At 34.2% G+C, this 14,619-nt stretch overlaps 1 protein-coding gene across 1 annotated transcript; it reads left to right on the forward strand.

Moving 5' to 3' along the window:
• Positions 1-843: 843 nt before the first annotated feature.
• Positions 844-13,722, forward strand: LOC122134279 (receptor-type tyrosine-protein phosphatase mu; the record flags this gene model as incomplete). Its single annotated transcript, XM_042753960.1, has 5 exons — positions 844-979; positions 4,471-4,620; positions 7,980-8,153; positions 9,470-9,601; positions 13,533-13,722. Coding segments are annotated over 5 exons (733 nt in total), but the record flags the coding sequence as incomplete, so codon positions are not given.
• Between the last annotated feature and the right edge of the window lie 897 nt (positions 13,723-14,619).

The following is a 14,619-nucleotide window of genomic DNA, read 5'->3' on the forward strand; positions in this document are numbered from 1 at the left end:
ACTCATTGTTATAAGCTATTATTATTATATCAACACTATCAGTCAAAAGTTTGAAATAAAGCTATATGTTACATGTAATAAAAGCTTTTCTATTACCATTAGCATCTTCGTGTGTGTGTGTGTGTGTGTGTTTATTTTTTGAAAGAAGTTTCTTCTGCTGTCCAACATTGGATTCATCTGCCCAAAAATACAGTTTAAACAGTAATATTGTGTATGAAAAAAAAAACATTATTATTCCACAGAATAAAAAAGGTAATTGTGACATTTTTTTTTTTACTTTTGTTTTCACAGTTTGACTTTATATTTTCAGAATTGCATTATATAAAGTAAAAATTGTGAGAGCAAAATTCACAATTACCTTTTTTATTATTATTTGATTCTTTGAAACAATAAAAATATTTAAAAAGAAACAATAAAAAGAATTGCGGGACACAAACTTCTTTTGAAAGCATTAAAAATCTTAATCATTCCAAACTTTATTTATCTGTTTATTTTGTAGTGCCATTCTGTTATATATATATATATATATATATATATATATATATATATATATATATATATATATATATATGTTTAAATGACATTACAATCAAGTGAGAGAACTTGGAACTAATGTAAAAGTTATTTAAAACTTATCAATACATGCATAAAACTTGAATTCAAGAAAGATTTTTTTTTACTAAACAGAAACTCATTATTATAGTAATTCCGACTCACAAATAAACTTCAGATACAGTTGAAGGTCTTCTCCAGACAGATGTTGGCATTAATGTGATTTTGATTGTTTTATTCCTGTGGTTTTATCTGTTGATCTGAATCTGTGTTTTGATTGGTCGCTCACAGCGCGGGGGCGGGGCGAACGGGCTGCTTCATCGTGATTGACATCATGCTGGACATGGCGGAGCGGGAAGGAGTCGTCGACATCTATAACTGCGTGAGAGAGCTGCGATCTCGCAGAGTCAACATGGTGCAGACCGAGGTACTCCTTCCCTCACCTTTGACCTCTGACCTCTTAACCTTCACCTCACTGAGCCTGGCAATTACATGTGAAAACTCTGAGAGTATTCATGTTATCTGAATAATAAATTATAATCACAGTTCAGTGTGTTTGCAGTGATGCCATTGCTGTTGGTTACATTGTGATTGATATTTATATGATATAAATTATATTTTACAAAATATTTATTTTTTAATCTTTATTTCATAAAATATTTATATATAAATATATAGCATATAAAAATGCTACACAAATAAATGTTATATTTATATGTAGAGGTCTTTTTTTTTTAAATTGAGATAAATAAAAATATAAATATGGTTCTAGTATAAGAGGCTTTAGAACAGAAAGCTGTTAAAGCGCAAAACCAGTCATAAGGGTACATTTTTTTGAAATTGAGGTGTATGCATCATCTGAAAGCTGAATAAATAATCTCTCCATTGATGTGTGGTTTGTTAGGAGGACAATATTTGTCTGAGATACAACTAATTTGAAAATCTGGAATCTGAGGGTGCAAAAAAATCTAAATATTGAGAAAATCATCTTTAAAGTTGTTCAAATGAAGTTCTTAGCAATGCATATTACTAATAAATTAAGTTTTGATATATTTACGGTAGGAAATTTACAAAATATCTTCATGGAACATGATCTTTACTTAATATCCTAATGATTTTTGGCATAAAATAAAAATGTATAATTTTGACCCATACAAGGTATTTTTGGTTATTGCTACAAATATAGCTGTGCTACTGATGACTGCTTCTGTGCTGCAGGGACACATTTTCACCTGTGAGCGTCTCAGAAACACTCGACTGGCCCAATGCAGCTGCTTTAAGAGCTGTAATGCGTTTGAGTTTTTACGGCTCCTGACGGGTTTCTGCAGCATCTGCTGTCGTTTCTCTCGACTGCATCGCTGCGTTTAATGAGCAAATGCTTCAGAGCTGACGTCTGCACTGGTATTTGAGAAGCCTGATTCACCCTGCAGACGTTCAGTGACCTTCAGACGGTGTGTGTGTGTGTGTGTGTGTGTGTGTGTGTGTGTGTGTGTGTGTGTGTGTGTGTGTGTTTAGCTCGCAGGTGTTTTGGCACGCTTTGACGCCCGACGGGCACACGTTACCTTTTCACACACGTGTTTGAACCATCACTAATCATTCTGGGTGACACACACTCATTAGAGCTCCGCTGCTGATTGCATGCTTTTTAGGCTGCATTCCGATTGGACACACCACCGGAAAGGTCAGAGGTCACAGCAGATGTCTAATCAGAGAAGCTCTCACCCCGTCCTCACTATCTAGACAAAGCGAAAGGCCAAGATGCTGCGGAAATGTCACTTCAGCAATGATTTCCATCAAACGCTCGACGCATCACGCATGACGACTCGCTGCTAATACAGTTTGATGTTCTTTCTGTTTTACACCGTCAAAGTCTCTCGTGAAACAAATGAGTGCAATCACAGCGGCATCTGCATTTGCAACGCTGACAAATTCCATGAATACAAAGCAGATGAAGAGAGAAAAGCGGCACAGCCACGGAGGAAATCAAGCATTTCCTTCTGTAGAAAACTACAACTGAAGAGTCTCTTCTGCTCACCAGAGCTGCATTTATTTGATCAAAAATACAGTAAAATGTGAAATATTATTGCAATATAAAACAACTGTTCTCTATGTGAATCTCTGTTAAAATGTAATTTATTTCTGTGATGTGCAGCTGTATTTTCAGCATCATTACTCCAGTCTTCAGTGTCACATGATCTTCAGAAATCATTCTAATATGATGATTAATCATTAAAAAATAAATTTTCATTTTCTTAATTAATGACATAGGCATATATGTATATACATATTTTTATTGATTTAACATTTATATTAATAATTAAAATTACTAAATTTTAATTAAAATGTTATATTTTTAATTAAAAATACTTAATTTTTTTCCCTTATATTAAAAACAGCTTTATATTAATTTACAGTTATTATATTTATAATATCTTACATATTTATATTAATTTAACAATTATATTAGTATTTAAAATTATTAAATTTTTATTACAATTTAATTTAACTTTTTTCATTTTCTTAATTACATTAATGATATTTATAATAATTTATATTGTCATGTTTGCATTAATTTAAAATGTATTTTAATAGGTAACAATTGTTTAATTTTGATTAAAATTAACATTTATAATAATAATAATAATAATAATAATAATAATAATAATAATAATTAGGGGTGGGACGGTTCGGTTCTCTACAAACGGTTCGGCATGTGCTAGGACCGCGGTTCAACTTAAATCTGACAAAGCATGTGTAATATGGTTTGCTATAAATAACATGTTATAAATGGCAGGGTTCAGCTAATATATGTTTCTGTTGATGGATGCGCATTCTGGCTTCCCAGACATTACAACAACAGTGATGAGAAAAAAAGAAAAAACCATTGACTCTTGTTCAATCTAAATGCCGTATACTGGAATATGAGCAGTCATTTATTCCGTCATCACCCGGGTGCTGATAGTGCACGCACAGGTGAGACCTGAACAGCACACGTTAATATGTGTTTAAACTTAACTCATATGTGAGAAGATTTGTGCGTGCGCTCATCCGAAGCATGCAAACCCGCGCCTCCGAACGTGCGCAAATATTAAGCTCTCTCTGAAGTATTGTGTTTAAATGGACAAATTCACACAAAAATTATGTCAAAATGCCCATCTTGGTAAGCATCCTATAGCAGACATAGCCGGCTGAATGTACTGGATCAGTGCATTCTCTTAAAGGGACAGTCTTAATATTAATCAAACAGCGACAACAAAGGAATCACTCACTGCTCTTGATTGAAAAGCTTTTGTAACTTTAATAAAGAATAATCTTTAATTTATACAGTCCAATATGCAATGCTGTATAACATTTGATTACTTTATTCAATTTCTGTACCAAAAAACCAATGCTAGACCTACCTAAAAAATACTGAAAATCACTGTTTATTTTTTGTATCTTTACTCTGTTGTATTTATTTGTGCTGTTGCTTGTAGTTGGATAGTTGGATTTTTATTTGAAAGTATAGTTTTTCCATAAACATAGCACATACCGAACCATACCACAACCGTGACTCTAAAACCGTGAAAAAGTTGAACCGTGCCACCCCTAATAATAATAATACTTAAAATATTTCATTTCAGTTTCGTTTTTAAACATTTCTTGTTTACAGTGTTGAAAATAGTTGTGCTACACAATATTTTTTGTGGAAACTGTGATATATTTAATTTTTTAGTATTCACAGATGAATAGAAAGTTCAGAAGAACAGCATTTATTTTAAATAGAAATCTTTTGGAACACGACAAATGTCTATAATGTCACTTTTGATAAATTTAATGTGTTCTTGAAGAACAAAAGAAAGACTTTTGAACTCTAGTCATTCTGTCATGGTTTGATAGTCTTCAGTCGTGCTGGATCTTGTTTCTTGTGTTTGTCAGGAGCAGTATGTCTTCATTCATGACGCCATCTTGGAGGCGTGTCTCTGCGGCGACACCACCATCCCAGCCAATCAGCTTCGCTCTGTTTACTACGACATGAACCGATTGGATCCTCAGACCAACTCCAGTCCAATCAAAGAGGAGTTCAGGGTGAGACGCTTGATTGTTTATAAAGGCTTTCAGAGCTGAAGATATGAAACGCTTTCTGTGTTTCTGCATTGATTTGATTTACAAAGTGCTGCAGTGAAGAAACGGTAAAATATGAGCGTTGTATTGAATATCAGAGCCGCACAATATTTCAGTGAGTGACTGCATCAGTTATCAGGACGTTTCAAAGACATTATCAGCATTGATTTGATTAGGCCAGTATTGGAAACAGAAAATGTCAGGCTTGTTTTTCTGTTTCTGCAGCAGATTTCAAGCACTGAACAGTTCTTCATCTCTTCTGCTGCTTGCACATTTATAGAAAAATCAAAACTACTCTTTTATTTTGTTCGTACTTTATTTTTGTCTTGTTTTCCAGTTCAAATATCAGTGACACTTTACTTACAGCCTTTATGTTATGCATAATAAAGGTGTTCATATCTTTTTCATAAATAAATGTAACCAAAGTTAAAATGCATTGTAATATTTAATGGTTTGATTGTCATGTTTTTATTTTATATTTTTTATATTATATTTTCTAAATATAGGTGTAAAGCTGAATAGATAAGTTTTATAATGTTATAAAATTAATTAATAATAATGAATGCATTAAAAACACAGTGTTTGTGTTTCAGTGTTTCAGAGTTTCAGTGTTTGTGTTTCAGTGTTTCTGTGTTTGTGTTTCAGTGTTTCAGTGTTTGTGTTTCTGTGTTTCAGTGTTTCAGTGTTTGTGTTTCAGTGTTTGTGTTTCAGTGTTTTCAGTGTTTGTTTCAGTGTTTGTGTTTCAGTGTTTGTGTTTCAGTGTTTCAGTGTTTGTGTTTCAGTGTTTGTGTTTCTGTGTTTCAGTGTTTCAGTGTTTGTGTTTCAGTGTTTGTGTTTCAGTGTTTCAGTGTTTGTGTTTCAGTGTTTCTGTGTTTGTGTTTCAGTGTTTCAGTGTTTCAGTGTTTGTGTTTCAGTGTTTCAGTGTTTCTGTGTTTGTGTTTCAGTGTTTCAGTGTTTGTGTTTCAGTGTTTCAGTGTTTGTGTTTCAGTGTTTCTGTGTTTGTGTTTCAGTGTTTGTGTTTCAGTGTTTGTGTTTCAGTGTTTCAGTGTTTGTGTTTCAGTGTTTGTGTTTCAGTGTTTGTGTTTCAGTGTTTCAGTGTTTGTGTTTCAGTGTTTCAGAGTTTGTGTTTCTCAGTGTTTTTTCTGTGTTTTGTGTTTTCAGTGTTTCAGTGTTTTGTGTTTCAGTGTTTTCAGTGTTTCTGTGTTTTGTGTTTCAGTGTTTCAGTGTTTGTGTTTCAGTGTTTGTTTTTTCAGTGTGTTTCTGTGTTTGTGTTTCAGTGTTTCAGTGTTTGTTTGTGTTTCAGTGTTTCAGTGTTTTGTGTTTCAGTGTTTCTGTATTTGTGTGTTTCAGTGTTTCAGTGTTTGTGTTTTCAGTGTTTGTTTGTGTTTCAGTGGTTTCTGTGTTTGTGTTTCAGTGTTTCAGTGTTTGTGTTTCAGTGTTTGTGTTTCAGTGTTTCAGTGTTTCAGTGTTTGTGTTTCAGTGTTTGTGTTTCAGTGTTTGAGTTTCAGTGTTTCAGTGTTTGTGTTTCAGTGTTTTTGTTTCAGTGTTTCAGTGTCTGTGTTTCAGTGTTTCAGTGTTTGTGTTTCAGTGTTTCAGTGGTTTTTGTGTTTCAGTGTTTTCTGTATTTGTGTTTCAGTGTTTCAGTGTTTAGTGTTTCAGTGTTTGTGTTTCAGTGTTTCAGTGTTTCAGTGTTTCAGTGTTTGTGTTTCAGTGTTTTTTTGTTTCAGTGTTTCAGTTGTTTTGTGTTTCAGTGTGTTTGTGTTTCAGTGTTTCAGTGTTTGTTTCAGTGTGTTTGTGTTTGTTTCAGTGTTTGTGTTTTTTGTGTGTTTCAGTGTTTCAGTGGTTTCAGTGTTTCAGTGTTTGTGTTTGTGTTTGTTTCAGTGTTTGTGTTTCAGTGTTTTCTGTGTTAGTGTTTGTGTTTCAGTGTTTCTGTGTTTCAGTGTTTCAGTGGTTTGTGTTTCAGTGTTTCAGTGTTTGTGTTTCAGTGTTTGTGTTTCAGTGTTTGTGTTTGTGTTTGTGTTTCAGTGTTTCAGTGTTTCAGTGTTTGTGTTTCAGTGTTTCTGTGTTTGTGTTTCAGTGTTTCAGTGTTTGTGTTTCTGTGTTTGTGTTTCAGTGTTTCAGTGTTTGTTTCAGTGTTTGTGTTTCAGTGTTTGTGTGTTTCAGTGTTTGTGTTTCAGTGTTTCAGTGTTTGTTTCAGTGTTTCAGTGTTTGTGTTTCAGTGTTTCAGTGTTTGTTTCAGCATTTGTGTTTCAGTGTTTCAGTGTTTGTTTCAGTGTTTCAGTGTTTGTTTCAGTGTTTCTGTGTTTGTGTTTCAGTATTTGTGTTTCAGTGTTTGTTTCAGTGTTTGTGTTTCAGTGTTTCAGTGTTTGTGTTTCAGTGTTTGTGTTTCAGTGTTTCTGTGTTTGTGTTTCAGTGTTTCAGTGTTTTTGTTTCAGTGTTTCAGTGTTTGTGTTTTTCAGTGTTTGTGTTTCAGTGTTTTCAGTGTTTCTGTGTTTCAGTTTTTTGTGTTTCAGTGTTTGTGTTTCAGTGTTTCAGTGTTTGTTTTAGTGTTTGTGTTTCTGTGTTTCAGTGTTTCTGTTTCAGTGTTTGTGTTTCAGTGTTTGTTTCAGTGTTTGTGTTTCAGTGTTTGTGTTTCAGTGTTTGTGTTTCAGTGTTTCAGTGTTTGTTTCAGTGTTTGTGTTTCAGTGTTTCAGTGTTTGTTTCAGCGTTTGTGTTTCAGTGTTTCAGTGTTTGTTTCAGTGTTTGTGTTTCAGTGTTTTTTTCAGTGTTTGTTTCAGTGTTTCTGTGTTTGTGTTTCAGTATTTGTGTTTCAGTGTTTGTTTCAGTGTTTGTGTTTCAGTGTTTCAGTGTTTCTGTGTTTGTGTTTCAGTGTTTCAGTGTTTGTGTTTCAGTGTTTGTGTTTCAGTGTTTCAGTGTTTGTGTTTCAGTGTTTGTTTCAGTGTTTCTGTGTTTGTGTTTCAGTGTTTCAGTGTTTCTGGGTTTCAGTTTTTTGTGTTTCAGTGTTTGTTTCAGTGTTTGTGTTTCAGTGTTTCAGTGTTTGTTTTAGGTGTTTGTGTTTCAGTGTTCGTGTTTCAGTGTTTCAGTGTTTCTGTGTTTCAGTGTTTGTGTTTCAGTGTTTGTTTCAGTGTTTGTGTTTCAGTGTTTCAGTGTTTCTGTGTTTCAGTGTTTCAGTGTTTGTGTTTCAGTGTTTTAGTGTTTCAGCGGCCGGTTTTACTTCTAAAATGTGAGGTTTTAGTATGAATGCTGTCTGTGTTAATTACATCAGCTGTAATGTTTATTCACAGTGATAATATGTAAATAATGTCGGTCTGTGGTGTTGTCAGACGCTGAACATGGTGACGCCGACGCTGCGTGTGGAGGACTGTAGCATCGCTCTGCTGCCGAGGAATCATGAGAAGAACCGCTGCATGGATGTGCTTCCTCCTGACCGCTGCCTGCCCTTCCTCATCACCATTGACGGAGAGAGCAGCAACTACATCAACGCCGCGCTCATGGACGTACGCCACCGCACCTCACTCCATTAGTACCCTCTGTCAACGCAAAATTATTAGGATTGCAAAAATTTGATTTTGCATGAGGAAAATGCATACATACATACATGTGTATATCTATACACGGTGTCAAAGACGTTAAGATGTCCGCATCAAAATAAATGTACAAAAGTGATTTTATGTCCATAGAAAGCACACTGAATACAAGTAAAGTGTCTACTTATAAGGTTTCAAATAAGTTTTTGGAGAATAAAATGTCGAAATTTGTTTGAAATAATATTCCATTGTCATTTAGTGTAACACTTATATTTATGTAAAAATTCAAATAACATGCTTATTCTGACTTGTACATATTAAAATATATAAAATAATAAGTGAGCATGTATTAATCAGTATTGTTTTTATGCTTAAACCCTTTTTAGTCTTTGACCCATGTATGTTTATATGTTTATATATTTATGTATTTATTTATTTATGCAAATGCAGGAATCTCTTTCCATTCTTATTAGTGTAATGTGATTATTTTTTTGTTTTTATTTTTTTAAATTGCATAATTAAATGCAGAACAACAGACACATACATATAAAATTCAATTTTACATTTTAAATTGTAAAATTATATGCTAAATGTAATGTGTAAAATATTTATTTATTTATTTATTTATTTATTTATTTATTTATTTATTTATGAGGGTTAAAGTTGTCCACATGAAGTTCTTAGCAATGCATATTACTAATCAGAAATTAAGTTTTTATATATTTACGGTAAGAAAATTACAAAATATCTTCATGGAACATGATCTTTTATTAATATATTAATGATTTTTGTCATAAAAGAAAAATGAATAATTTTGACCCATACAATGTATTGTTATCTATTGCTACAAATATACCTGTGCTACTCATGACTGCTTTTGTGCTGCAGGGTCACATATGCTAAATGTAATGTGTAAAATATTTATTTATTTGTTTTTTTTGTTTTTTTGTTGTTTGTTTGTTTTTGAGAGAGAAAGAGATAAATGCATTTAATTGCACTAAAAAATAATATCACAAAAACATTTTCATGATGATTAGACATCTTTTTGTCATCTTCGTGTTCTGTTGCTCACATCGAGATGCAGCGAAACTCAAACTCTACAGAAACACGTTTGCATTGATCATGTGACAGAACTCCTTCAAGGGCCCTTAAACAAGAACATTAGTGAAGTGACATACGATGCTCACTCACATGAGACTGATTCCTAAACTCTAAATGTGTTTTATCATAAATACTCTTTGTATAATTTGATAATGAGTGTCTCGTGTTCTTCATCTCTCTGTCAGAGCTACAAGCAGCCGTCTGCGTTCATCGTTACCCAGCATCCTTTGCCAAACACAGTGAAGGACTTCTGGCGTCTGGTTCTGGACTATCACTGCACATCTATCGTGATGCTAAACGATGTGGATCCGGCGCAGGTCAGACCCATGCTGTTAGGAGTTCATTTATTATTCTTTTATTATTTTGATCAAGTGCTGAAGCACAAGAACGTGTCTCTGAACCGCTGGGTTTTCAGAAAAGAATTTTTAACTGAACTGACTGAAAGTCACACCAGGTCAGAATTGCATTATTGTATCAGTGTATGTCATATTTTATTATTGCAATCAGAAATCATGTTCAATGCAAGCAAATGCAACATTCACAAACACTATAAACACTCCACAATAAGTACTTTACATTTACCCACATTCAGAACAGAAGACAAATTAAAAATATGAGTATAAAACAAATCATTGAATCAAATTTATCAGCTCTCTTTCCACTGAAGTTTAAACGAGTGACTCTATTGAATCACCTCTGTCTCATCACCAGATGAAGAAGAATCATATTGAATTGTTTTCATTTATATGCACGTATATAACAATACATAATCAAAACTGCAATATTTACTTACTGATATTTATACTAAAACATACATGTAAAAAAAATCACACAGAGATAATGACATATGAACATTAATAACACAAACAGTTGTCAAGAGTTTTTGAATCAGAGCTCTGAATCAGTTCAGTCACTGAAATGAATCAAACTTACTGAACTCTAAACATGTATTTTAGTTCTTGTCACTCCGCAACAAATGCTTTCAGAAATAATCTAAAATACCATTAAATAAAATGTTTATTACAAACATTATAAACACTCCACAACAAATACTTTAAATGTACCTGTACAGAACGCAATAAAAATATAAGTATAAAACTTATTTTGATTCACTGAAATTATTCAAATTTATTAACACTTTTTTTGCTGAAAGTTTAAATAAGTGTGTGTGTGAGAGAGAGAGAGAGAGAGAGAGAGAGAGAGACAGTGTGTGTGTGTGTGTGTGTGTGTGTGAGAGAGAGAGAGAGACAGTGTGTGTGTGTGTGTGTGTGTGTGTGTGTGTGTGTGTGTGTGTGTGTGTGTGTGTGTGTGTGTGTGACGGTGATTGAGATTCTAGTGTGTGTGTCTGTGGGAAAGACAGCCTCAGGCTCTGTCAGAACAAACCCCATCAAAGAAGCTCAAACCTGTGCAAACACACACACACACACACACACACACACACACACACACACACACACACACACACACACACACACAGGATCAAGTGTCTAAAGATCATCACTGAATGAACAATCATATGCGATCATTTTCATTTATGCACCAATATAACAAAGTCATAAACAGCGATATTTACCTGTTGATATTTATACTCATCATTTTAGCACATACAGTGCAAACAAATATTCAGAGTTTTGAATTGAGTAATTAAAACTGACAACTTGAAGTGATTGGGGAAGTCGTGGCCTAGTGGTTAGAGAGTTTGACTCCTAAACCTAAGGTTGTGGGTTCGAGTCTCGGGCTGGCAATACCACGACTGAGGTGTCCTTGAGCAAGGCACCAAACCCCCAACTGCTCCAAACTGCAAAGCAGCTTTACAGAAAATTGAAGTTTTCCACATTATATTTAGTAATAGCTTATCAGTGGAGATCTCAAGTTAATGTCCATATGGCAGAATTGTACAGTAAAAACCATGCAGTTAGTTAAAGTCATGTAATCAAACAGACGGAGAACACTATTAACAGTAATGATTATATGTTGCAATCAAACTTATAGCAAAATTTGGTAGTTTTTTATATTATCAGGAAGACTATTCCAGAGTTTGGGAGCCAAATGTGAAAAAGCTCTACCTCCTTTAGTGGACTTTTCTATCCTAGGTACTATCAAAAGTCCAGCGTTTTGTGACCTTAGGGAGCGTGATGGATTGTAACGTGGTAGAAGACTAGTTAGGTACGCAGGAGCTAGCCATTAAGGGCCTTATAAGTAAGTAATAATATTTTGTAACTGATACGGAACTTAATAGGTAGCCAGTGCAGAGACTGTAGTATTGGGGTAATATGATCATATATTTTCATTTTGAGCCTGACTGGTAAGGACTCTAGCCGCTGCATTTTGGACTACCTGTAGCTTGTTTATTGAAGATGCAGGACAACCACCTAGCAGTGCATTATATTAGTCTAGTCTAGAGGTCATGAACGCATGAACTAGCTTTTCTGCATCAGGAACAGGTAACATGTTTCGTAGCTTGGCAATGTTTCTAAGATGGAAGAATGCTGTTTTTTGTAACATGGGAAATATGATTTTAAAAGACAAGTTACTGTCTAATATAACACCCAGATTTTTGACAGTAGAGGAAGTAACAGTATATCCGTCTAATTGCAAATTGTAATCTAGGAGATTCTGTGTAATGTTTTTTTGGTCCAATAAGTAATATCTCTGTCTTATCTGAATTTAATAGGAGAAAATTATTGGTCATCCAATCTTTTACATTTTTAACACACTCTGTTAGCTTAGATAATTTAGAAGTTTCACCTGGTCTTGTTGAGATATATAGGTTGAGTATCATCAGCATAACAGTGGGAAACTAATCCCGTATTTTCTAATGATATTACCAAGGGGCAACATGTATATTGAAAATAGCAGAGGACCTAGGACAGATCCTTGTGGCACTCCATATTTTACTGGTGATAAATGATGAATGACTCCTCATTTATAAAACAAAGTGGTAGCGATCGGACAGGTAGGATCTGAACCATCTTAAAGCCTGCCCTTGGATGCCTGTATAGTTTTGTAATCTATCTATGAGTATGTCGTGATCTATGGTTTATAGCTCTGTATTTGGTTTATGTGTATATAGAATTGAGATGCAGCCTTGGTCTGACTGAAGAAGCAAGTCATTTGTAGTGAAATTCTTCATAGAGATCATTTTTTTGCAAGGAAGACAAGGAAGAAAAATTTAATAATGAAAAATGTAATTGTTTTTTTTTTCATTTATATGCCCCAATAAAAGTAATATTTACCTACAGATGTTTATACTAAACTTTTTAACACATGAAAAAACACATGACACATGAACACTAATGAAAAAGAGTTATTCAAAGTATTGAAACTTACCAACTCTAATGAGTGTAAAAATATATTTTGTTAAATAAGCCTCAGATGAGGAAGAATCACATTTAATTTTCATTCATATGCACCTATATAATAACAGAAATTACACAGAGAGACACTGATACTAAGCATTTAAATACATGGAGGAAAAACACATTTAAATCTAAGCTTTGAATTCATTGAAACAGACGGTTGAAATGATTCACTGAAAGGAATCAAACTTGTGAACATGAGTCATTTCTGTCAGTTGTTCAACTGTGAGAGTGTTTACAGGGCTTTGAGTGAGTTTGTGAGCAGAAGTGGATGTTTTTACACACACACACACACACACACACACACACACACACACACACACACAAACACTCGCACACACTCTCACACTCTCACACACACACACACACACACACACACAATCGCACACACTCTCACACACACACACACACACACACACACACACACACACACACTCACACACACTCGCACAGACTCACATACACACACACACACACACAAACACTTCAGATGCGGAGTGATGGTGTGTCCCGCAAATAAACTCAGTTTTTCATCACTATATTTTTTCACAAAAACACAACAATGGCCAGCCAGTGGAGAGTGAGGGCGTCAAATAGAGGATGATGGGAGATTTTGAATGGATAACAAACACACACTCCACACACACTAACACACACACACACACAGAGAGAGAGAGAGAGAGAGCATCTGTCAGTTAATATTTCATAGCGTTTACGCTGCTGGAGAGAATTTGTGTTTCCGCTCCAGTTTGACAGTTTATTTCCTTTTGAGTGTTTGACTCTCTGTGTGACACAAACAACGAGCTTACGCTGGTGTGTGTGTGTGTGTGTGTGTGTGTGTGTGTGTGTGTGTGTGTGTGTGTGTGTGTGTGTGTGTGTGTGTGTGCAGCTGTGTCCGCAGTACTGGCCGGAGAACGGTGTTCATCGTCACGGGCCGCTGCAGGTGGAGTTTGTGTCGGCGGATCTGGAGGAGGACATCATCAGCAGGATCTTCCGCATCTACAACGCTGCACGGGTGTGTTTATTTTAGTTAATATTTCAATCATTTTATTAACACATTCACATGGCCACGGTTGTCTGTTGTGGGTTAATAAGTTAATTTCGATTGTTTTTTTTTTATTTTTAAAATTCTTATTTATTCATTTTAATTTTAGTAAGCATTTTTTACTTATCTATTTTAATTTTATATTTTTGTTTAATTTGTTTTTAGTTGTTCATTTTAAAAAATTATTTATAATTATTTTTATACATTTATTTTAATTGTATAGTTTATTTTAGTAAGCATTTTTTTTTTTTAATTCCTTATTATTCATTTAAATTTTACATTATTATTTTTTTTTTATTATTCACTCAGTGGTTTATTTTGATTATTTTTATTGTGTATTTTTTTTTTTTTTTTTTTTTTGGTTTTTTTGTTTTTATTTTATTGTTTTTTTTTTTGATTGTTTTTTTTTTTTTTTATTTTTTTAGTTTTTAATTTATTTTTTTATTTCCCAAACAGCAGCTGAGAAAACCCTGATGCGGCAAATAAAAATCCTTTATCAACAAAAGATCATTATTTCAGTGGATTATTTTCTCTGTTTATTTGGGTCTTAATGGACTGAAAGCAGAAAACCAGAAGTTTCATATAAAATTAATGAATCAGTCTTAATCAGTGTAAAATCAAATCTACCTGTAAATGGCACAGCACTGTCTCTAGCGGCCGACACACACACACACACACACACACACACACGACACAATCTCACAATAATCTCCTTAAATGATCAGAGAAATCGTCACCTGTGACATCCAGCTGAACCTTATGCGAATTAACCAGTGACCTGTTACCGTCTGTGACAAAGACCCTACCCAAAACCTCATAACAACCCGCCACGACTAGATCACACACACACACACCACACACCCACACACCACACATTCATGTGGACTTTACCATTTGAGTTTGAAGTTTAATCTTTACCCGGTTGTGTGTG

Source organism: Cyprinus carpio, unplaced genomic scaffold (genome assembly GCF_018340385.1).
Source record: "Cyprinus carpio isolate SPL01 unplaced genomic scaffold, ASM1834038v1 S000000775, whole genome shotgun sequence".
Classification (NCBI taxonomy): domain Eukaryota; kingdom Metazoa; phylum Chordata; class Actinopteri; order Cypriniformes; family Cyprinidae; genus Cyprinus; species Cyprinus carpio.